General features: G+C 42.6%; 1 protein-coding gene across 4 annotated transcripts in view; it reads right to left on the bottom strand.

Annotated features, from left to right (window-relative positions):
* The window catches only part of ppp2r5eb (protein phosphatase 2, regulatory subunit B', epsilon isoform b), a 51,288-nt gene that overhangs the window by 19,301 nt on the left and 7,088 nt on the right, over positions 1 to 24,899 (bottom strand). For 2 of the 4 annotated variants that reach the window (XM_080783673.1, XM_080783672.1), the window contains exon 2: positions 16,903 to 17,063. In XM_080783673.1, coding sequence (XP_080639799.1) covers positions 16,903 to 17,059 — 157 coding nt within the window. In that variant the 5' untranslated portion in view covers positions 17,060 to 17,063. Of the gene's footprint in view, positions 1 to 8,450; positions 8,598 to 16,902; positions 17,067 to 24,899 lie in introns of those variants that run through there. The other 2 variants (XM_080783674.1, XM_080783675.1) reach the window with 2 other exon arrangements.

Genomic DNA, 24,899 nt, shown 5'->3' on the forward strand with positions numbered 1-24,899 from the left:
AGCGGGAGTCATTCTACCGGGAGTGGGACGGGATGGGATTTTCTTGCATGTGACAGAGGGGTCAAAGTTGAACGAAAGTTGCACTATATGTTAGAAATAGATCAACAACACAAATTATGCTAGTATTGTTGATCAACTTATTTCTAATGAGTGGCCATCAGTGCACCCTACCAAATGACCCGAACTACTTCATATTCACCATAACCAGACCAGAACTCTTATCACGGGACTCAGGCAATCAATGAATACATCTGGGACCTTACTCTGTATATAATGATATACACTACAGTGGTGAACCCAAATGGTCCATAAACTGTCCATCAGAGTTAAATCAAAACTGGGAATTTTGCTGTCTGCTACTGCGAGGTGTCCGACTGAGGCAGGAAGTCTACTCGGCTAGACGGGTTGGTAAAGTTAAGTATGTGATGAATTTGGGGATATAGTGTACTACCTAGCCACTGTTGGAAGAGGACAAGAGAGTGAAGAGACGTCTCTCTCTTTTCCCAAACGGCCTCTATAACCACCCGAACTCACTTCTTTCTTTCTTTCTCAGCCACATCCCCCCCCCCCCCCAAAGTTATAGTCAGTCCAAAAACACAGCAGCTACACCGACTGCACAAATACAGACCAGATCAGTGTTTAGCTTGCAGGGTCACAGAGCAACAACCCAATGTTTTGGGGGGAATTGAACATTGGAACAATGTATTTCCGTTTGTCTTTTAGGTTTTGAAAAATAAAAATAAATAGACAGAGGGCAGATATGAGAAATGAAACATTTAATATATATTTTTAAATGTATAACTTTAACATGGAAACAATTATGATAATGCAAAATAATGATTTGACTTATTGAATAAGTCATTAATTGATAAGTTTTGATAACCTCATCAATCAATTAACTGGCTAGTTGATAAGGGCCGTATTTTTTATAAATCTGGTAATCTTAATTTCCCTCAATGTCTAAGATAAAAATCTACACTTTGCTCAAATACAGAATGAATAAAAAATGCATATTATATTCCTTAATCAAATATTTATTTGACCATTTGCGATACAGGGCCAGGCAAAGGCATCTTTGTATGAGGAATGAAATGAAATGTAAAGTGCACCGTCTTGTCCGTCTCATCACATGCAAAAGCAGAGATGTTTCTGTGGCTACCAAGGTGGGGGTGGGGGGGGAGACTGTGTTTTTTTTACCGGCCCCACATGTGCGTTCCTCGGCCATGTGCACGTGCAAACAGCTCAGAAAAAACCACCCAATGATAGAACCGCAGAACTTTCTATCAATTATTAACCGTTAAGTTGAATTGATTGATTTCTTAACAGTGATTAATCGATTAACTATTAACATCCCTACAGTGGAGTAAACACTAGCATGTACATACTGCGCGTGTGTGTGTGTGTGTGTGTGTGTGTGTGTGTGTGTGTGGAATCTGTGTTAAGACCGTTCAAGACTATTCTTAGATAAAACTGCTCTGCAACGGCCCGTCGTGGAGAGTTCACTGGAAAGACAAGTCTTGGAAGAGAAGCATGGACTTTACGTAGGTGTAGGGTGACGGGAAAATGGGTTGTTGTGTCTGATGCACACAGACATTATACATACTGTATATATATATATATATATATATATATATATATATATATATATACACACACATACATACATACATATATACACTGTCAAATCCTCAGTATTCATTTATCCATTTGTAACTTCAAGAGTGTAGTAATTTAATCAAATAGATCCGTCGGGTCCATTTGTACACCCATGAGTTAAATGAACACCCACACACATACAGTATACACACACACACACACATACACACACACTCAGCCATGGTGCCAGTTTGCCTGTGTAAGGGGAAAACCCCAGCTCTGTAAAAAGCTGTGTGTGCGTGCGTGTGTATATGTGTGGTCTTGGGTTACGGTTCCAACAGATGGGCCAGACAGGTGACTGGACCTCAACTCTGCCAGAGCTTGAAGGTCAGTATGGAAGCCGTTATGTACTTTATGTACACACAACACAACACACACACACACGGTTCACGTCATCACAAACGGTACCCAGACACACACACACACACACACACACACACACACCTTGCATGCAGTGCAAGGTAGATTACTATTGGGGATGTGCAAGAAAGGTTGAATTTTCGTGGCAGTCAGTCTCTACATTCTATTTACATTTTGTATTTTTTTGTCTTTTTAAATGAATGGGTTTAAGCTAGTTAGCTACAATAACATAAGCTAAAACTACAGTAGAGTAAATGGCCATTGATTTATTGTTACCACACGTGGCTGCTGATTCCATTTAAACTCTTGAGGGGGCACGGCATCTCCCTCTCTCTAGAGCAGACCAGCAGGGGTTCCCATGGGTTTTGGCTCCTTATTAAATTACATTTTAGATGGATATTGGACCTACGTTGTCTGCCACAGTGCTCAGAGGAACATTCTTTCCTAATGGGTGCTCTGCTTCTGGGTGGAGTATAGGTGCATAGGTCTACTCGTCACTGTAATGTTTTTGTGCCCATGATAACTTTATTGTCCCCTTATCTTTGTACTCTATTCCTTCCTTAATGAGTCTATCGATAGTTATTGTCATTATTGCTCATTGTTCTTGCCATGTCTTTGTATACTTCATTTTGATTTATTTACAATAGTGTTATGCCTGAGCGGTTTCTTTTCTTGTCTGTTATGTTCCTGTTATGTACCCCAATAAATACACTTTGAATTTGAAGACGAAGCATCCAACAGAGATGCCTAGAGACTTCACAACAGCTATCCATGACTCGCTTCATTGCAGTAACGTTGTCGTCGAGGTAATATCCTAAGAAAGAGCAGGTGATTTTTTTATACAATATTTTGGTCAATCATACACAAACCAAAGGATTACATTCATGAACACACATACACACACAGTAGAGCGAAAATTCTATATTCAAATATGCTCAACAGTGCCACATTAGATCACCCAGCGGTATTGCAGCTGTTCATACGCCAAACGGACTGACTATAAAATCCTGGCTGAAATGTTGGCTGCAGGAAAGCAGCTTCAAGGTAAACGCTGTGTCACCTGCCAAACGCAGGCTGCAAAGCAGTTGTTCCAACTTCCTACACTAGCCCGGGAAGCGCACACCCCGCCCCGCCGTGTTCTTCTGCCCAGTCAACACACACACACACACACACACACACACACAGAGACACACGTCAATGAACATGAACGGGCAACAGAGAAGAATATGAACTAGATAAAGTGCCCCTCGGGGCACAGGTCTCCACCAGGGCAGGTCGGGTAGTGGCCTCCTGGTGGCGCTATAATAGGCCAATTTGAAAAGGGTGCCATTTCTTCTTATGCCTTGGATGGCAAATTGGATGATTTGAGGCATTTTGTTCCAAAAATGTGCTTTGCAAAAATCCACCTGTTGGTGACGCTAACAGGCCAATGTGAAAAGGGTGGGATATACTCCTCAGCCTATTAGGAAAGTCCGTGAAAGAGCGTTCATGATCTGAGGCTTTTTGTTCAAAACGGGCCAATCCTACAAACTTTGAAAGCTAATGTTTGCCAATTAGGATGGAATATCGGACAGATCCGGCTTGAACTTTGTGTTGTTGCCTATAGGCTATTGTGCTGTAACATTGGGGGGGATATAGGCTCTAATATTAGCTACACAGTACATTTCTATCTATCTTTGAAGAAAGAAAGAAAACAACAACAGAGAAATAGATATTGCGGCCCAGGCGGTGGCGTAATCGTCTGGGCACCCGACTGGTAATCCAGTCGCAGTGTGGCGCAGGTTCGACTCCCGAGCCCGACACAGCCTTTACTGCATGTCTTCCCCCATCTCTCTCCCGTTTCCTGTCAGCCTACTGTCTGTCCCTTCAAAAAAACAATAAAAGGCGTAAGCCGCAAAAAAATATCTTAAAAAAAAATAGATAGATATTGCTATTTTAATGGAATTAGGTGCATGTAGCCTATGGGGGGGGGGGGCGTATAGGCTCTAATATTCGCTACACAGTATATGTCTATCTATCATTGACAAAAATAGAGATAGATAATGTAATTTGAATGGAATTAGAGACGGGGAGGCGGAGGAGCGGGGGGTGCGCTGCCCGGGCTAGTGTAGGAACGACTGCTTCGCAGCCAATCTACAAGCCAACAACCCGTCACGAATGCAACACGTGGTGGGCTTGCAGATCGTCTGGGTTTGCCAAGGGTCACCCTCGTACATTGATGCATGAATCTGTAAACACAAAGACTCTGCACCGCAGACACAGAGTAACCAGACTTTCTATGGTAGAAAGGCAGCGCTGTACTGAATATAAACACGTTTAAATCACACGTCACTTCATATCAATTGATTCGAAATGATAACATACGTCAAGTTGAAACGGGCGATCCATTTGGTAGCGATTGCAGACAGCTTACAACCATACTCGACCAAAATAGGGGTAAAACTAAGTTTGGATTGTCCCTCGCTGTAAAACTTTCTTCTTGTCCCATTTCTCATGTACCTCAATTTTATTTAAACAAACATCTGAAAGATTCTCATGTCTATAATTTCCCGGAGCAAAGCGTGTCTTAAGTGGCATCTAAACCATTATTACATTAGATACACTTTTTAAAATGAGGCTATATAAAGATATTAAGTACCGTATATAAGTTTGAATTCTTCATTTGATATAGCAAGAGAGGCCAGAGGGAGCTGCAACTCTGCGTCCGGAGCATAGCGATAAATGAAGTCTTGTGTGGTCTGTACGTTTGAATTAACTTTTACTGCATACAATATTTTATATTTAAAATATTGTTTATATAAAAATATAAACAATATTTTATATTAAAAATAATGTTTGTAGGCTAGATGCCTGGCGTGAGTCCCGTTCATGATGACGTTTGCTGCATGTCTCTCCCTCCCTCTATCCTGTTCGTCTTCACTTGATACTATCAATAAAAGGCAGAGAAGCACAAAAAAAAGGAATACAAACATCCTTTTTGACAGGTCTAACACACATACACACACCAGGCAACGCCAAGGCAGAATGCAGAGCAAGTAACTGAACAGGGCATCCAAGGGGTAAACAGGAAGGCTTGAATGGAAACAGTCTCCATCTTTTTCCAATGGTCTACATGGTTTCAAAAGAAATGGTCCTCTTTAGTTTGAATGGAAACCATCTCCGCACCCCACCCCACCGCACACATCTCTGCATGGATGTCACATCTTTCTGTGTGACTAACAGTGTTTTTATCTGCGTGGGAGAATTGGAACACGGCAGCAAAATATGATTCCACCTACCTACTTATTCAAATCTCTGCTTTTAACGCAGTTAACTGTTAACTGGAAATGCATGTATGACCAATTCTCTATTGAGCAGACAGTGCTCTGCTTCCCTATGGTAGGATGAAGTTAAACATTACATACAGTATTATAGCCGAGTCGATACAGGCACATACTGGTCAAACTATGCAGACAAACAAGGACAGTGGCAGACATGGAAGGAAGGACAGACAGAAATACAGGAATGTAGACAGACGATGTGGTTTCAAATTGTCTTTCAGTGTAATGGGCAACAAAGGAGAATAAGCTAGTGAGGAGTCATGTGAGTCAAAGAGAGAAAATCACACGCAGACATGCCTGTTTGACTGCACAAGTGTACAGTGTACACACTACACACACACACTTATTGAATGCCTGGTTGACAATACATGCATGATCTCAAGCGTGCGCGTGTGAGTGTGATCGAGATCCAGTCTATCCTTGAGTGTGTGCGTGCGTGCGTTCTATAGAGCGTCGCAGTCCCTCCCCCTTTCAGAACAACGAGTGGCCAAGGAAATGAAAACCCAATGCATTTTCCCAGTTTTTATTTAATTTATTTAAAGACCTTTTAAGCGTCGTACGAAGCCAACTCTTGTCGTGACAAATCATGACAACACACACAAAAACGGCAGGTTACAACCCTTTTTTTTTTTTTTTCTTCTTTGTAATTATTTGTTTGGTCCAAAATAGTGTGTGTTGTCATGATTTGTCACGACAAGAGTTGGCTTCGTACGACGCTTAAAAGGTCTTTAAATAAATTAAATAAAAACTGCCTATGGGAAAATGCATTGGGTTTTCATTTCCTGGGCCACTCGTTGTTCTGAAAGGGGGAGGGACTGCGACGCTCTATAGCAGGATGACAGGCTGCTGTGACTGTCAGTCCTTAACATTTCTAATCTCCCAGGGTAAACTTTGCTCCTCAGTACAGTGGCTACACAATACTATTACCCATACACTCCACCCTCTGTCACATTTAGTACAGTTAAAGGCCCAATCTGCAGGTCTGAAACAACATTGTTCTCTCTCAGTCTTACCTCCCAGTTTATTTGAAATGGAATCACAATCTCAGCAGAAAACAAGTTATTGTCTTTCAGTGAATTGGGCTGTGCTAAAGGTCAATGACATTGTGCATTTATGATATCAGACACATCTGCAAAGTCGTTGTTGACTTTTGGGCACTTGGTAAGTCTAGTCCGGCTCAGAAATGCAAGTGTGAAATGCAAAGAAAAAGGCATGAAAATGGTTACACCTCATGGAATGCACAACGTTGTTTTAAGTGGTTATTACAAAGGAAGGGGTTTAATCTTCCTTGTATTTGGCGTAAACTCCCTCTCCGGCAAGGGATGGCTGGATGGGGGCCGCTGCCAACAACAGCTGTTACCACATGATGCCAGCTAGCAGCCTAGGCAGGGTGCTAACGTAAAGCATGGAAATGCACACCTATATTAATTGGTACTACTGGCTATGAACTGGAACAGAAGCAAGGCAGATGCTGCACACTCATGACTCCAACGCCAAGTTACAAAAACCCCGAGCGGCATAAACAGAGTTCTCCGTCCTATCAAATAGTAATGCCCTAGCGCTCAGGACAGAGAAACCGATCGCATCAATCCACAGGCTGGGAGCGTCTGTTGTGCGTCTGTTGTGTTCATTTCCTGTTGGGACGTCATCGAAAATGTCCCCCCCCCCCCCCATTTTAGCGGATGAGACCGAAAATCTTAAAACGTGAATAACTCTTGATCTAAATCATTCCGTCCAATTCTAAGCAAAGATTATGTTTTAGACGGCCCCATCGCTAGTCGCGTTAGAATTAATCATACCTCGTGTTGTTGTCGATCGCCTCAGGAGTGTTTTGGCTACATCAAGCTACTTCAGCTACATCCGGGATAGCGCCTGGTGCGTCGCTAAATGTGCTCCTATTCTGTAAATCGCTCGGTGCTCTGATTTAATTGTCCCAATACCCCTGCGTGTTCGTGGTGTTCATATATATATTTTTTAATTGGTACGGATGATTCTATATGGCCACAGTGGCAAAATCTAAACACAGTCTACATGTATAGATACACTCTCTCCCCACTCTCTCTGAACAAAGCTATACATAATGAGATTAAAACGACAAATGTCCATCCTAAATTCCTAACTAACTATTGTTGACATAAACTACTGACAACTTATTTTCTAATTTAGCAGTTGACCTCAGCCAGACTTGGTAAACTGTTCACCAGCACCACCAGTGTTCTGTAGGTGTTGCCACGTGGAGAGCACACAGCAAGAAGCGAGTGACTTCAGCCAATGGGATCTATCGCACTATCGGTGACTACACTGAAACAAGCACAATGGTTCCCCTAGCATTCTTTAGTGTCGTCTTAGAAATCCTGGAAGGTGAATTTCCAGAGTCTGTTCTTTTAACTGGTAATGTGGGTCGCGCCAGACAAAGGCAGTGTGTTCCCTGGACCAGGTGAGTGTCCTGGCTTCTCACTAGCATAGCAGACATTCCTCCAGCCGCTAAAACAACACAACACAGAGACACCACACCTGTCCTCTTAACCTCACCACGCAATTCACCTGGTGCATTCACATTATGTAATACACACTGGCAAGGTCTGTGTGTCAACAGTTGACTTGCTGTGTATTTGTGTGCGCACATGTGCGTATTGGGGGGGTGTGTGTACGACTGTCAGTGTGTCTCTATGTGGGCGGGCATGCAAGTAACAGAGTAAACTAACAAAAACAAACTCATCTAGTTGTCTTAACAAAAGAAGTCCCAATTCATTCCTGTCAATGGTGACATCAACTCTTCTACAGAACTAACAGCATTCCTCTGACACTCCTCGGACCCAGAATCATTCACTACTTTCACTAAACTTTCCATTCTCTTTCCTGTCCGTTCCTTGGCCTAGTAGAGAACATGTCTTAGCTTACCGTCTCCAGTCCATTTATATACATACATATGTACCTTTCCACTGGGTGCACTGCTCACTGCTCATGCACACATACCAACCGCACAGACCAGGCTAGCTGGCTTGCTAGCTAGCTACAGAAGGCCTTTGACAGTGAAAGGGGCTAACTATAACTCTGTGCCCCCTTGAGCTAGCTGGCAATAGCAAACAAACAGACATGCACTCTGTCACTCACTCAATTAGGTTTCTTGTTGCGCTGCAGACTCCAGTTAGGGAAACAGAGGAAAGAAAAATGGTCAGTTTTTTTGGCCCGGTTCAGTTGGAGCGCACGGAGGGAAGATGAAAGTTTGTGTGGGCCCAGGTTCTGCCCTTTCTTTGCGGCTTGTTTGGAGCGAGCGGGGTTGGAACAGTGTAAAGAGACACCTCACAGATCAGGTTACCCCTGGGGGGAGGGGGTGCATAGGAGGGGTGGGAGGGTGAGATGAGGGGAGATGTTGGCCAAACATACATTAGAAGTGACTGGAGACAAAGAAAAGGGAGAAAGAGATAAACAGAAGAGGTAGAGAAAAAGAAGGTGTAGAGCACCATTTCCAAAATTGGCTTTAGAAGAGAAACGGCATTTGTTGGTGTGCTGTCCAAGTGTCTGGTAGAGAAACCACAACCAAACACTGAACAGCAGGGCCGAGCTATCAACGAACGAACATTCCAAATTTGTATAATAATGAAATGACATAATCAAAATTACATTCCATTCTGAAAATGGATATTCAATGGTGTGGGGGAAACAATAACTTAAAATCAGCACCACCACAGCTGTCTGCCTGGCGAGTTTTCATGTGGCCCTGGGCAGCTGCACTGAATGCATGGACAGGAGTCACAATGTCACTGCAATTGATTGAAAATGAAAATTTAGGTCAAGCTGAACGAGTGATCCGTGTGGTAATGATGGCATAGAGTTCACAATCACAACCCTACTCAACCACAAAAGAATGATTTGCACTCAGCGCTACCGTAACCGTATCTAAAAAGCCCCATTTGAGGAAAAGAGGCTGAAGAGGGTTACAGAGACAGAGATGCTGAGACCGAGAGGTGAAAGAGACAGACAGTGTTGAAGGTATGTCCTCATTTACCCTGCATAAGGCAAGAACTAACTCTTTGCACTAATCATCCTCAGCCATTGAGCAATCAAATCCACCCTGCTGGCTCCTTGCCAGCCTTTCACTCCTCCTCCACTCTTTGCTACTCATCTCCTCTCCCCAGCCATCTCCGTACCCATTTTCCCTAATCGCGCCTTCTCTCTCCACACTACTCTCCAACAAGTAATCAACTCTTTTCCTCTGTTCCGTCCATCAGTCTCCTCCCTTCCGCGGTTTCTTTTCTCTCTGCCTGTGCTCAATTTTCATCCCTCCATAGATGCATCTCAGAGGATGTCTTCTGAGCTGTGAGATTTCATTATGCGTCTATTGACAACAAGGCAACAGCATATTTCAACACTGTGGTGGTGATTCCAGTGACTTAAAACTAGTGCTCCGAATGCATTATTCACCTCGTCCTTAAAGCTGTCTGACCAGGGACCTGCTGGCCGTGCTGGGCCTGGGATACTAGCTGAAGGTTATTTTTTACCACAGACTAAAAACATTTTAGTGAAAGATGATTTCTCAAGTCCACTAATGTGGTTCATCCTCCAATATGCCCCCTGCTCTCATTATCATCATAGTAGAAACAGTGGTACTTCAGTGACTTTTATACTGATTACCAAGTAGCATTCTTACGCTTGCAAACGCAACTAGAAGCAGAAATAAGCCTGCATCGGAGTCACTCTTCATCCCCATCCTCGAAATTCTTGCCAACTGGAGAAAAGTAAACCCCAGATTTATTTATTTATTTTGGCACACTGAAAGGAGAATCCCAGCCAAATATCTCTTATCTCTCCCAACTGTGGCAATCATGTCTGTCTAAACGGCAAACACCAACTGCAAACAAACACCATCAAATTAACAATAAGTAATTATCTAGTAACAAATTTCAGGATACATCTATGTGCTACTTCAAGTCGGAAAATCCTGCTCTGTAAGTTGGTATATGTTTAAGTACCAAGTTATAGAAAAAGCTGTAATATAATTCACTTTGGGCAGCATTACTAATAATGTAGGAAATGCAATGCAATAGTAATATTTATCAGAAGTAGTCACAGTAGTAGTAGTAGAACAAATAAATCTAATAGTAATAGTAGTGATAATAGTCATAGCATGAGCACAGTGTGTACTTGAGGGATTTAGAGAGTAAATGGATAACTTGGAATGTTGCCTCATCATGAAAACGTATTCAAAAATATTTTTGCCCCCAGATAAAGACTTGCCTGCAACCCATTTTGCTTACAGATAAAGATTTTAAAACTCACAGGCACAGCTGTTGGAGAGGAGAGAGAGAATAGACTTCATTTTTCCATGCAGGCTTCAAATGTAAGCCTTTCCACCCTTTCTTTGCAGGCTTTCAGGACGGTCATTTGGGGCAGCAGGATAGCCTGGAGGCTACCAGGCCATCTCTTTACAGAAGCCTCACATCACATGATCGCTTCTTACATCCTACACTGAAACTATACTGCTGATGACAGCTAATCATGCTCTTTGATGTGCGGTGGGGTCTACTGTCATAACAGAGCATTTTAACTAGCTTTTTTACTACCTAGAATAAATATGTACTACAGTTAAAAAAAGAAATCACACACCGTGTGGAGTGGTGCAACTCCGTGTGGGGGTCCCCAGAACTTCCAGACCCACAGCCACAGGAACCCACCCAGGGTGCCGGCCCGGGTCCGGCGAGCTGCCCCGCGTCCAAAACGGTTGAGAAATGACAGTTATCGTGTGGGGGTCCCCAGGGGGTCCCTCTACTGTACTGTCACACGCGAAATCATCATATATACAGTTAATGTGTGCGCGTGTGTGTGTTAGGCTGCACAATAGTGACACTTGGTAATGAAAAACCAACCAAACGCAATTTTCAGGCTCGGACGGACAGCCAGCCAGGGACGGACCCAGCCAGCCAGGGACCCAGAGACACACAAAGCTCCGTAAAGGAGTGGTTGCACCACTCAAAAATAAGGGGAAGAATACAGTTAGAATGATCATGAATGTTCCAGGAAAATAAGTTTTACATTTGGTTGTGTTGTAGGTGACAGACCAAATCTTTCTCCCTGACTACACACACACCACGCTGTGAAAGGGTCAAAGGTCACTCCCCTCTCGGTCAGCTGGTGATTGATGGAGGCGAATGGGAGACCGCCCACATATAGCACCGTCAACATCTGCCTCTCAGCCAACCAGAAGAGAGCATTCCACAGCGCCGTTGAGTAAGAGTGAAGCAACTGTAGCCATATAGCCAACAATCCCTTAAAATAAACTGTGTTACAGTGTGTTCTATCTCTGCAGTAACAACAGTATTTCTAATTGTGGCTGAATAGCAATTACAGTGAAACTAGTGCTCCATGAAGCACAGGTTCTCCACCAGGGCAGGTAGCTAATTGTGGGACAGAAATGTTTCACAGCATTTTTCTACATTTCTATCCCAACATTTTTGTAACCCATTAATTTCACCCAGTGTCAATTATATAATGTAATCCTGGGGGCTACACTCCCTCTGCCAACCTGGGGAGAGCAACGGACCTGCTTCCTTCAATGCATGAGTCGTCAAAGCTGCTTCTTTTCACCTGACAGGGGGAGTCTTCCCGGTTGGACGTAGCACGTGGAAGGAACGCGTCATTCCAACCATTTTTCCCCCCCTCCATTAGGTGCTACGGCTGGCCAGGGGGATGCAGTATAGACCAAGATTAATACTGCACTGTGAGGGTACCTAGTTACCTACCCTGGGGACATGGGGAGAACATGCACTCTCCACACAGAAAGGCCCTTTTGCCAACCCCACCTACGGTATGGGCACTGATGACGCGGCAGAGAGAACATGCCCACAGCGTCCCCAGCGGGAATGAAACCCAGGACCTTCAAGCTGTGAGGCGACAGCACTACAAACTGCGCCACCGTAGCCCCCCAAGCGTTAGTTATTCAAATTAATAATTACATATCAATGCCACTTAGGTTTTGGCATCTAGCATGCTGCCAGAGACATTTGAAATGCACACACGAATACACATATTGCTTATGGCAGTCCATCGTTGGTGATGATGACTTCATATCTCCTGGGGGGAAGGGGGGTTTTCAGCGCTTGGTGTGCTCATGCCACCTCATGTGGTCGTTTAGACCGATTGCTGATCCGCGCAATTTTCCACGCGTGGGGCAGGTGTTTGTTGAACCTGGTTGGACAGTCCTTGCAGCACGCTCATTCCACCGTCTGTGCTTCTCTGCAAGTATCTGATGTGAGATAGACACAGGCACACACAAGCTATTCATCTACACTGAGGTTCTATGATAAAGGGTATCATTTACTGACGTCCACGGGGAAATTACTTTTCTGCATTACCCAGCTGCTCAGATGAGCATGCGGAGCAGCACAATGTGTTGTGAGTTTGTAGATCAGCTCTTTTTGGTGCAACCAAGTATAAAACAAGCATTAGGGATTAAACGTCTCAGGGACACTACAACGGGTTGGACCGGGGACGGCTGGCCACTGCTGCCCATCAACAATTGTGAGGATTTGTTATGTACCATTATTTAACTCAAGACTAGGGCTGTGGAGGTGTGGAAATGTAGTTACTGCTGTAATAAATCACAGTTTACCAACGGTATGGCGGCAGCCCCCGATACAAGATAGTTGTTTTGAATATAAATAATAATAATCGCAGTTATGAACTCCACGGTATGCCTTACACAAATGCGGTATTGCGGTTATTGCCCCCGGCCCTACTTAAGACTGCATGTGTAAAATCCTATATAAATATAGTACATAATGCTGACTAACCAGTCAGTGGGAGGAGAGGTGAGGAGGAGGATTCGTCTTTTCACAGACAGATACAGTCTGGTTGGCAGTAAAGGACACAGCTGTCCAGATACAGTATACACCCACCACTGGTGCTGCTATGGAAACCATGGAGGTAGAACACACAAACAGAGACATGATGGGAAACAGATACCTTGATTATAATGGCAAAGGACAATCCCCTAAAACAATCCATCTAATTCTATTAATACTGCCTCTCTACAACTAGTAGTAATAGATACTAAGATAACAAAAAAGAAAAATTATGGATACAACGGCATGCTACAGACTACGGATGTTACTAAAATATAGCATTGCAATCTACCTAGTATTCGGTTAATTAACCGTTAATAATGAGTTGCATTTTTTATAGCGCTTTTCTATGCACTATACGTGCTTACTCAAAGCGCTTACAATGGTTCATTCATTCACACATTGGGAGGTGAAGCGGCGAACAGTCGACGCCAGCGTCCTCACTTCCCACACCAATGGTGGAAAGCTAGCACCGACCGACTCATTGGAGGCAATGTAGGGTTCAGTGTCTTGCCCAAGGACACTTCGACATTTGGACAGGAGGAGCTGGGATTCGAACCGCCGACCCAGGGATCATTGGACGACCTGCTCTACCTCCTGAGCCACAGCCGCCCTCGATTAGTTAGTCATAAATACAGTTAAGTCGACCCCCATACAGAATTCAACTAGTCCATACCCAGGGACACACTCAAACTTTTCTCAACTTGGCCTGGCCCCCTCAATGGCAGAAGGGAGAACCTCCCGTCCACCCGTCCACCCACACACACACACACACACTATGTTGTTTGGCAGTGGATGGCTATATTTGATTGATGGAGTCAATTTAATTTCAGTGAGGACACATTAATGTGCCATCCAGACAAAGACGTTTTTAAGTGTATACGCAAACGTTTTTGATCGTATTGCCGTTTCGTCCACACGGATCCGGCGTTTTGGGTGACCGAATACGCTCATAATTTAAAACAGGGCCCCAGAGGGAATAAATCTGAAGACACAACCCTTGCGCCTCCATGTGTAAAACGAATACACATCTTTCCTGAACTTACGACGCCAGCTGCCAGGAGAACCCATGTGAGTTTGTTTAGAGGGCTCCCAGAACACAGATAATAATATATTTTTGAGGGGCAATAATAGCCCCTCCTATGTCCAGGTTTTGGTGTATGTGCGCCTAACACAAACTTAGTCCTACACAAACATTAAATCCCATTGACAATGTTGAGTGTTTGCATAACACAAACATTGAAGAGGAAGGTGAGGACGCAAATTCTGATGATGAACTGCAAAACAGTGCTCAAAGTAGACTGGCATCGTTCTTTTGAAATAAACCAAGCATACCTGCAATTGTTCATTGGGAACCAGATTGGAACCAGATTTCATATACCACACCCCTCTGCCTTACATGGCTTGTTGGAGGACCGCAATAAGAGGCGAGCAGTCTTTATAATGAATTAACATTATTAGTTTCGGTACACACAAGGGAACACAATTATGCTGTAATGTTACAGTGGATTAGAATCTCAAAGCACAGTGATTAAAATGACAACAGTGGATCAAAATGTCATATTACAATGGATTAAAATGTCATATTACAGTGGATTCATATCTCAAATGGGAGTGGATGAAAAATATCGTATCACAGTGCATTGTAACAGTGAATAAACATCTCAATAATGTAGCTGACTTAAGTCTCACATTACTGTACAATTAGTTACAAATGTAATCTAATTAAAAATGTTAACCTTTTGCCAACATGCTGCAATTGCCAAATGTGAAAACCACTGCATAATTGGCAGGTTGGGTGAGTTCTTTACACATTTTTTAAGTTACACATAATACAATTTATATGATGGGCAATATCATGGTTTTAACTATTTACAAGCATGTACAGGCTGGACAGACTGTAATTTCAGGGGTGGGTGTGTGTGCACTCTATAAAAATGGAAATTAATCGCTCTCTATCTCCATCTTCCTTGGTCTGTCTTTATGTCCGTTACCAACTCTTTCTCTCTCTTTCTCCATGTCTCTGTCTGGTTTCTGTCAGGCTGCATTCCTGTGCTCTCAAGCTCACCACTCAATGTCTCCATCTGTACTGGTGGGAGAACAGGGCTTCATCAAAGCCATGACTCACACCTGGTTCTTCAGACCAAGAGCTTTCCTGTATTTCAAACAATTTCATTTTGTAATATAGAACTTTAAAGTGAGGCTACATTTAGACTATGGATGTGACCTGGGTTCTGTTCAGATATGTGAACTCTGAACAACCTTCAGTGTTTCTCAACCAGTGTGTCATAACCCACAGGCTTTCTGTGAGATGCGCCATCAGACATTGGTAGAGGAATATGAGTTCTGACAGTAAGTTCAAAGGACAATTTGGATGCAGTAGAGTAGAAGCATTGATTTTCTAGTACACTCAAAAAGAAATTCCTCATGGATGTTATGTAGCTGTTGAAGCCAGGTCATTTCCCATAAGGTGTACCTCTCCCTTCATTCTGACAACTAGACTGACCTGGCCATATATCAACCTGCCTGGACATACACAGACATGTGCCCACTCTCTCACACGCACCCACTCACGCACGCACATCCACTGGCCAGTGTAACATATCGGCTCCCCTAGCCACAAGATAGACCGCAATTGAGAATAATGTGGTCTGCTTTGACATAAGAAACCAAAGCAGTGTGGAACTAGATTATGACCAATCAATGAACAGATGTGTCCAGCATTTCACAATGCTGATACTTTGTAAGTGAAAATAGAAGTATGAAATGAAAAGTTACAGCTTCTTGTCTATGTCTGCTTCTTGCAGACCTCCACAGTCCACAAGAGACAAACACGCAGTGCGTGACAGCATTCTTCCAACTTCACCATTTATTGCAGGATAATATCAATGTGGAAATTACAACTGAGCCGAATATGATGTCACTCACACAATTAAAAGTGATATTTTTATTTAACAAAAAATACATGACATCTGGTCTTAAAGGGAGGCTCTCAGGTTTTGCAGTTCTCAGACCATGGCTCATGGATTGAACTTGGATGTGAAAGAAGTTAAATAAGTTGTGTAAGTGCAAAGAAAAAGTGAAATAACAAAGGTGAGGGAAAGGAAATAGTTCAGTATATGACACCACCATCAGTTCCGAAATGTTTTCTTTTTCCCCCAATATAGTTATGATGCCAATTCCAGTGAGATGTAAATAGGTTTTCAATGTATTGGGTCCCAGGACCCAGGGGTGGTCATTTAGATGGGTCCAGGGACATTTTATGAGTCCCACTTCAACTACGTTAGAGTACAGTACCGAGTACAGTATTGCATTCCAGAACCCCCAGAGGGTGACATGATTTCGTCCTTTCTCAATTTAGTGAGTCTAAGGATGCAGGCTATTTAGTATTTACATCACGGTCAATTCCAGCATGTAGTCGCTGTGACTGCTGCCCCCAGTTGGGTCTTGAGGGCGGTATAGATAACCACATATCTCCTCTGATACATGTGGTCCCCACTCCCCAGCCACTTCTGTTCACCTGACAGCGAGGACGCATGCTATTCTTCCCAGGTCCTCTCCTTCAGTAGCTTGAGCAATATACCATTATAAAAGATATACCATTTAATATAATATACTCATAAGTCACGACACTGCAGCAGTGTCTTGACTTCTCATCAACAACAACAAACTCTGTATTAAGTGTGTTAAGCATGTTATGGGTTGCCGTTACAGTTCCTCCTTACCCTTGAGCAGGGGCAGCGGCGTGAGCTCGATGGGTTTGCCCTGAGAGCGGAACTGGGAGGAGCTCTGGGAGCGCTTCTGCTTAGCTTTCCTGACTGACTTCCGTGAGAACCCGTCCACTTTGTCCACAGACGGAGGCGTGGTGGCTGCCGAGGACATAGCCCTGCTGGGAGAGACGGACAAAGAGGAAGAGGAGAGGAAGTGGGGACAGGAGGAGTGAGAGAATGGGGGAGGGGGGGTAGCATAGAGGAGTGCAGAGAAAGGAGAGAAAAACAGAGGAGGAAGGGTGGGGAGGAGAGATGTAGAGATATGTTGGGAAGGAAAGGGAAAGAGAGATGGGGGTGGGATTGGGCAGAGGAAGTGAGGGAGAGAAGTGATAATGATGGATGGAATGAAAGAGAAGAGGGGCAGAGAGGAGAGAAAGGACAGTGAAGAGGGATAAAGACAGATAGTGGGAGGAGGGGAACATGGAGCAAAACATTAGTGTTGCACAAATTTGGAAGAGACATTCAGTGACAAGACAAAACAGGAAATCACACATTACATTTTTCGTATATGAGCAACACCACAAAGTAGGCATACAACGATTCACTCAACTCACGATACGATTCGTATCACGATATGAGGTTCACGATACGATTTTATACGATATTATAAACAAAAGATATTTTCCAGAAACACATTTTTGATGAGCATCAACGACCATCACCACCTGGGGCTGGGCACAGTCACACACACAGCTCCCCTCGACAGTGCTCTACTACTGAAAGTGACTCAGTCTCATTGCTCTCCAAAAGCACTTGAATGTGATCGTGATGGAATATGATTAAAGCTCACATTTCACATCACACACACCATAATTCACTAGCCCCCTAAAAAAATATATATATATATATATTGATTTCTTTTCTCTTTTCATTAAATCGATACATATCGTTGGGATTAATATCGATATATATATATCGATATACGATATATCGTTACATGCCTACCACAAAGCTATGCACCGTCTTGTTTTTTTGCAGAAATATAATAGAAAAAGCATAGTATCACACCGAGCCAAAGTAGCTGCTAGCTAGCTTGATGCTCCGGCCTTGTCCTAGACCTACTTACAGGGTGCATCCACATGGCATTGAGGCTGCTGTGCAGAGCTACTACGACGTTAGTGAGCAATTAAAGACCATTATAATTCACAGCATTCACCCGTTCACTGAAAACAAGCTCACAATAATGTTGCATTGTGAGCTCAATTATGTCCGCTGAGCGACACTTTGTGCGATGAAGACAGAACAGACAAAATGAGGCAGGTATTGTTTAGAGAGAAACTTACTTCTATAGTAAACTTAGATTGAGTCTTGGACATTTTCCGAAAACAAAGCCAAACAGACCAAACTATCGTGTGACGTGTGTGGCTTAAAAAGTCACAGGTCACAGCTAGGGCCTTTTATATTTAAAATGTGGCATGGCATTTGTATATTTAATACTACTCGTCTAGCTTCATAAGATTAAAGTTAAATAAAAATGATCTGTTACCACAGAACTGCATCGAGCCTGGTCCAAAGCTGTGTTCCGTACTAGCAGTGAATTCATGCTTAGCTCCCATAGTTATGTAATATGACATGAATGAGACCCTGCAGGCCATAGCAGCAATTTACACTCACACACTAGTCACACTGTCACTGTCATAGATATGTTTTTTTCAACCTTTATTTTAGTTATAATAACCGTTCAGAACTCCACATCTGAAATACACTGTGAAGGACAAATCTTAGGGCCGATTCATACTCCTATTTTACCGCTGTAGTGCCGAAATGATTTCGGCTCGTCAGAAATTTCCAGTAGCACTGAAGAGCCAACTTTAGGACGGTACCCGCCCCCCCGAACCTCAAATGACTTCACATTGTAGGCTCTACAGAGCCGAACCGACTAAAATCTACTGACAAATCTGCTCATCTGTGAGGTCTGACACTGAACCGATTAGCTAGTTGTAATTTGCTATGAGTTATATTTAAAACCTCTACTTCAAAACAATGTCTATCAGTCCCACCACCCACATGCTCTATAGCCTGTGTTCACAGAGTTGCCTTCAGAGTAATAATACATAGTAATAACAAAAACAAAAAGGAGCGACTAAAACAGGAAACAGACATGCAATGATCTAGGTAAAAGCAATGAGATTTCGTTTAAAAATGTCCACAGATTCAGAGAACCATAGATCCCTTGGCAGGCTGTTCCACAGCACAGGGGCATAGTAGCTAAAGGCGGCTTTTCCATATTTTTTTGTGATAGGGGTCTCTGGAATCTCTAGGAGACCAGCACTAGAGGATTCTAAGGGGTCTGCCGGGCACATATTTAGGAAGCATTTCTGAGTGCATTTCTATTCAATGTTTTAAAAACAAGTAAAATAATTTAAACATCCATTCTAGAATGTATATGCAACTAATGCAGGGACTTTAAAATCGGTGTAATGTGTGCTCTACGTTTGGTTTGGTCTTTGTCAGCACACGGGCAGCTGCATGCAGTTGTAACCGACCAATAGTATTTTTTGGGTAAGCCAGACAGGAGAGCATTACATGGACCACTCATTTGGGGTATTTTTAGCTGTACATTTTCATTTAGATTAAATTTGTCCTCTGCTTTTACCCGTCCTATTAGGAGCTCAGTGCTCAGGGAGCAGTTCAGGGTTAAGTGTCTTGCTTAGGGACACAGACTGGGGCCAGGGAAGCGAACCCGGGACCTTCCGTGTAGCAGACGGACTCTCTACACATTCAGCTATGGTCCCGTGTTTGACAAATATTCACGAAATTGGTTACAAAAATATTTAGAGCCTTAAGAATAAAAAATTGTAAGTATTAAAAACAACTCGAAAGATAATTCTTGTGTGGAGGCTGCTGCTGCGGCGCGGTTGCGTTAAGAGACAGTCTGAGTCTGCTCAGCTGTGTGTAATACATATTTCTGCATTACTCTTCAATCATACTGTAACCACTATATGATGTAAAAAAAAAAACATTTATGTGGTTGGTTCTGGACTAGCAGTTGATACAGACATCACACACAAGAAACACCATCAATAATGAAGAAAGGTATACAACAGTATACACCCTCGACCTCAACAAAGCTTGCATTATGCAGTGCAAAAAATACGAAAACAAGATTGTCAGTCTGTCAGATGTCAGATTATAGTGTGCTTACAGTAATGAACTGTTGTTACCAGTGTTGGACAAAGTACCGCATTACTGTAACACAACTACTTTTTGTGGTAACTAATAGTAATAATGTTAACTAGTTGCCTTTTCCCATTCAGTAATGCCGTTATAGTTAATGTGATTTAAATGCATGCGTTACGTTAAGTGATCCAGCTGAAGCCCCACCTGCAGAGTCTGCCACCTAACCTACCGGTGATGTACTCTCACACTAACATGAGCCAAAGCACGATGATTGGTTAACCTAGGGTACGATTTCAGAGTCAGGCGGGTTTTGCCTTATGGGGAAAATATACACAAACACAACACGCCCACCACCACCACACAATTATTTTGAATTTGTGGATATAAAGGACGCTAAAATATGGTAGTCAAATGAAAACATGAGTAACAGTCATGCTAATCTCCTGAAGCACATACCAAAAGTACATGCCGGGGCTATACAATCAACTAGTTGCCAAAGAAAGAACCCACCATGGGTCTCTAGTACAGTGATCCAGATGAGCTACTCCATCTAAACAGCCCCTCAAAAAAAAAAGGGAAAAAAAAAAAATATATATATATATATATATATACTAGAATTTCGCCCGGCTTCGCCGGGCTCATCCCAGTGTCGTTGCAGCGCAATATGGGAAGAAGGAATTTGCAGGAGTTGACAGAGTCCACTTCATGTTTCAGCTGTGTTTTTAAACTCAGTAGTGTGCCCTGCACATGTAGTAACGGATGGGTTATAAATTATTATAATAACAGAAAGTGTTTTTTATTTCTCATAAATACGCAAACATGGTGAAACAACTACAGTCACAGAGAGCAGTGCCAAGGTAGCTGCTGCCTGCTAACGATGCAAACAACAGCCTTGCCTGTTGTGTGTGTGTGTGTGTGTGGGGGGGGGGGGGGGGGGATAGCACTAATTTTCGACATTTTACTGTGTCATAAATATTTACATCTGTAGCCTATATTGTGATTACATTTGACCGTACATTTGACTCTTGTGTTATATTCTTGTGAAATATTCAGTAAAGTATTGTGGTGAAATATTCACCCCAAGTTGATAAGATATGCAGAGAATATAATACCAAGAACCCCCAGTTTGAAATGCATTAGGCCACAGACCCCCATTTGATACCATTTGCTCTCTGGGAAAATCAGGGTCCATTTGGTTCCATTTGTATGCTCTTGGAGTATGATGACTGTGCTAACAGTATTATCATAAAATATGTCTCAGTTTGAAGATTCAAAAAAACATATTTCATATGTGTGAGCTTGTAAAGTAGAACGTTCAACCTAGAGACAGTGTTGCCAAGTCTGATCATTATAAGCTACTTTGGACTTGTTTATCTATTGCAAATGTAACACTGAAACAGCGTCCACGTTCGGTTTAATAACTCCCGACCTGTTTTATCAAAAAAATAACTTGAAGTGGTTTATGGTAGCTGACATGTGTAGGTCCGTTGCCTGAAAATATCACATGTGTAGCTAAACGGATCTCTGAGTAAAAAAATTAAACGTGCAAAATGTTACATCCTTGGCGGCTCTCCCCTATTAGTTTACTCACAGCACAGCACCGTCACTCCTGTCAGTTATTTCGTCCTAATAACTTGAAGTGGTTTATGGTAGCTGACATGTGTAGGTCCGTTGCCTGAAAATATTACATGTGTAGCTAAACGGATCTCTGAGTAAAAAAATGAAACGTGCAAAATATGTTCTAAATTTGTATTGTATTGTGTAGTGTATTCTAAAATTAGTTTAGGGTTGTATAACATGGTACAACTCAATCAATCAAACGTTTGTTTAATCAATGTATTGCCCCATTGAAGAAAAAGAAATGGCCAAACTGGTACACCCGATACTATTTAATATTTCCCTTATGTTTGATACATTTTCTTGTCACATCCATGGTATGAAAACAATGCTAAGGAGTTGCTTCAATGAAATATAATTGCTTTAAGCTGAAAACGATATGTTTAATGGTGTTTTGTAGCGTTGTTACATTTATCATGCATGCCGTTACAATTAATCCGATATGCGCAGCAAATGTAACACTGAAACAGCGTCCACGTTCGGTTTAATAACTCCCGACCTGTTGTGTGTAAGTCGCGTGGTTAAAAGGCCGTGTGTTTCTGTTGTAAGCAACTCATGTTAGGTCTGCGCACACTGTACGTTGCTATGGCAAGTGGCTGCCTGTCATCAAATGCTGCTAACGTTAGCATGTGTGCTATCAGGCAAAAGCTGAGAGATGTGAAACTACTACTGGGGAAAATGTCATCCAAAACACAACACCTAAATTCGGAATGTTATTGTGACCTATTGAGCACAAACAGACCATCATGATTTGCTTGCTGGACCTATAATTAATTTATTTGCATTAAATGTCCACTCTCCCATCTGCGCACACTGTACGTTGCTACGGCAAGTGGCAGCCTGTCATCAAATGCTGCTAACGTTAGCATGTGTGCTATCAGGCAAAAGCTGAGATAGATATGAAACTACTACTGGGGAAAATGTCATACAAAACACAACACCTAAATTCGGAATGTGATTGTGACCTATTGAGCACAAACAGACCATCATGATTTGCTTGCTGGACCTATAAATAATTTATTTGCATTAAATGTCCACTCTCCCATCGAAATGGAAAGCAAGATGGCTGCGACAGATTCTGAGCTCGACGGAGCTGGTGACGTATGAGGCAGGGCAGGCAGGTTGCCAGGTTTGCGAATTGTAAGCGAGTTGCAGTGTATGCAAGTAGCGTGGTTAAATTCCTTGTTTCTCGCGTGTTGTGGCAAGGGCGCAGCATTAGAAGGGCGCAGCAAATACGACATTGAGGGGTAGAAACCATCCCGGGCGCGTGGTTCATGTAACATGTGTGTCACTGTGAAAGACTGGCCCCATTAAGTGAACGTAGTTGGCGTAGTAGACGCCAACATGACGATTTTGGTAGACGCCAACATGACGATTGTGACGTAGGCTGTTGACGTTGAGCAATAACAGCGTGTTTCATAAAAGTAATATTTGCAGAGTAAAAAAGACACTTGAAGGGCTAAAAAATAGGCTATGTCAGTTCGGGGAGCGTGCCGAATTTATTTTGCATATAGAGATGTGTGGTGAAAGTGTGGTTCGGTCGGAGATAGAGCATGAAGAATGAGTATGGGTACCACTTCTCACTTGTATATATAGATACTGTATTTTTAATCGCCACAGCATGTCACCCAGACTCACCCAGACTCAACAAAACAGATTGATTGCCAGGTATATTGTTGAGGACATGCTTAAGTTCCCATCATAACGGTTTAGTCTGTTGCCTTCAGAGAACTAGTCAGCAAAATGCCGGTGAAAGCAGGGCCACAGTGTAGAAAGATGTTTTAAACTACCTGGACATTGAATATGCTCAAATTGAAGATGAGGTCTTCAACGTTTTTCAGGCCAAGGACCCTGAAGGCCTATTCATAGGGCCGATTCATACTCCTATTTTAGAGCCGAATAAAAGTCGGTTCGGCGCTGTAGAGCCTACAATTTGACGTCATTTGAGGTTCGGGGGGGCGGGTACCGTCCTAAAGTCGTCTCTTCGGTGCTACTGAAAATTTCTGACGAGCCGAAATCATTTCGGCACTACAGCGCCGAAATAGGAGTATGAATCGGCCCTAAGTCTGGATTTTCGGTGGTGAGGTGACCACCGCTGCGGTGGTGAGCTGACCACCGGAACTGAAATAACGTTGAGCGATGGTGAGTAAAAACAGAGAGAAGGGCTGGAGCGGTGGCGGTGGTTTGCTCTTCACCGCGGCTCGTGACGTCATGTTGTAGTTCGGTGGTCACCTAACCACCGAAAATCCAGACTATGTAGGAGCCTTGAGAGAGATGAAGCATGGACCCCCACTGCATATTGTATACAATTGTGTTGCAGATTAAACTTTTCATAGATAGCTATACTTACTGTCAGTGTAAATACATGTTTTTTGTGTATTTTCAGACATTTAAGCATTTAAACCCTCAATACTTAGTAGACTTGACCTATGGCTCTCTGTAGTTGGTTTGCTTTTTTTTCCCTCTTTGCAGAAATTAGCCGTTCTACAATCTCACCTTGCAGTGTGAGGCATTGTGAGCTTGTAGATCTGCTATTTTTGGCTAAAGTATAGGGATGCTAGGGTGTTATGTGGCTGATGTAAATAAAAAGTGGTTATGGTAAATAAAAATCACACCTGTGTGAAGTGAGGGACACCAATATATTAAAGTCTAACTCATGTTGATTAGGTGATGTAATGGTGATGTAAAACAAACGGTGCAAACACAAACATTAAACGCCATTAATAATAAAGAGACAATATGACGTCGTAAATTACACATTATGAGTAAATTTTCCCTTCATTGTCAATGTGTTTACAAAACAAACATTGAACTAAAGACAAACATTAAATGTGTATATACAACATATATATATATATATATATATATATATATATATATATATAAAATATATATATACATCCTATCACACAAAGATTTGGTGCTGTAGTAACTCTGAGGACCCCCTGCTGAAGACCCCAGTTAGAATATCCCTCTACCACTGCAGGGGGGTGATAGCCCCTACAATGCATGGCTTTCTGAAATTACGTTATGTGGAAGGCAGCCAGTCTATGGAATGTTAATGTTTGTTTAGCGCCTAATGTATAAATTCCCTGTCGCCAGCCAAGTCTATGGACTTTAATGCTTGTTTAGTTTAGAAAATGACAACGTAATACGTCATTGAGGTGATTTATAAAGAGAACGGTGACTAGTTACTTTTTAAAAGTAACTTTCCC

Source organism: Protomyctophum bolini (genome assembly GCF_963924005.1).
Source record: "Protomyctophum bolini genome assembly, chromosome: 15".
NCBI lineage: Eukaryota > Metazoa > Chordata > Actinopteri > Myctophiformes > Myctophidae > Protomyctophum > Protomyctophum bolini.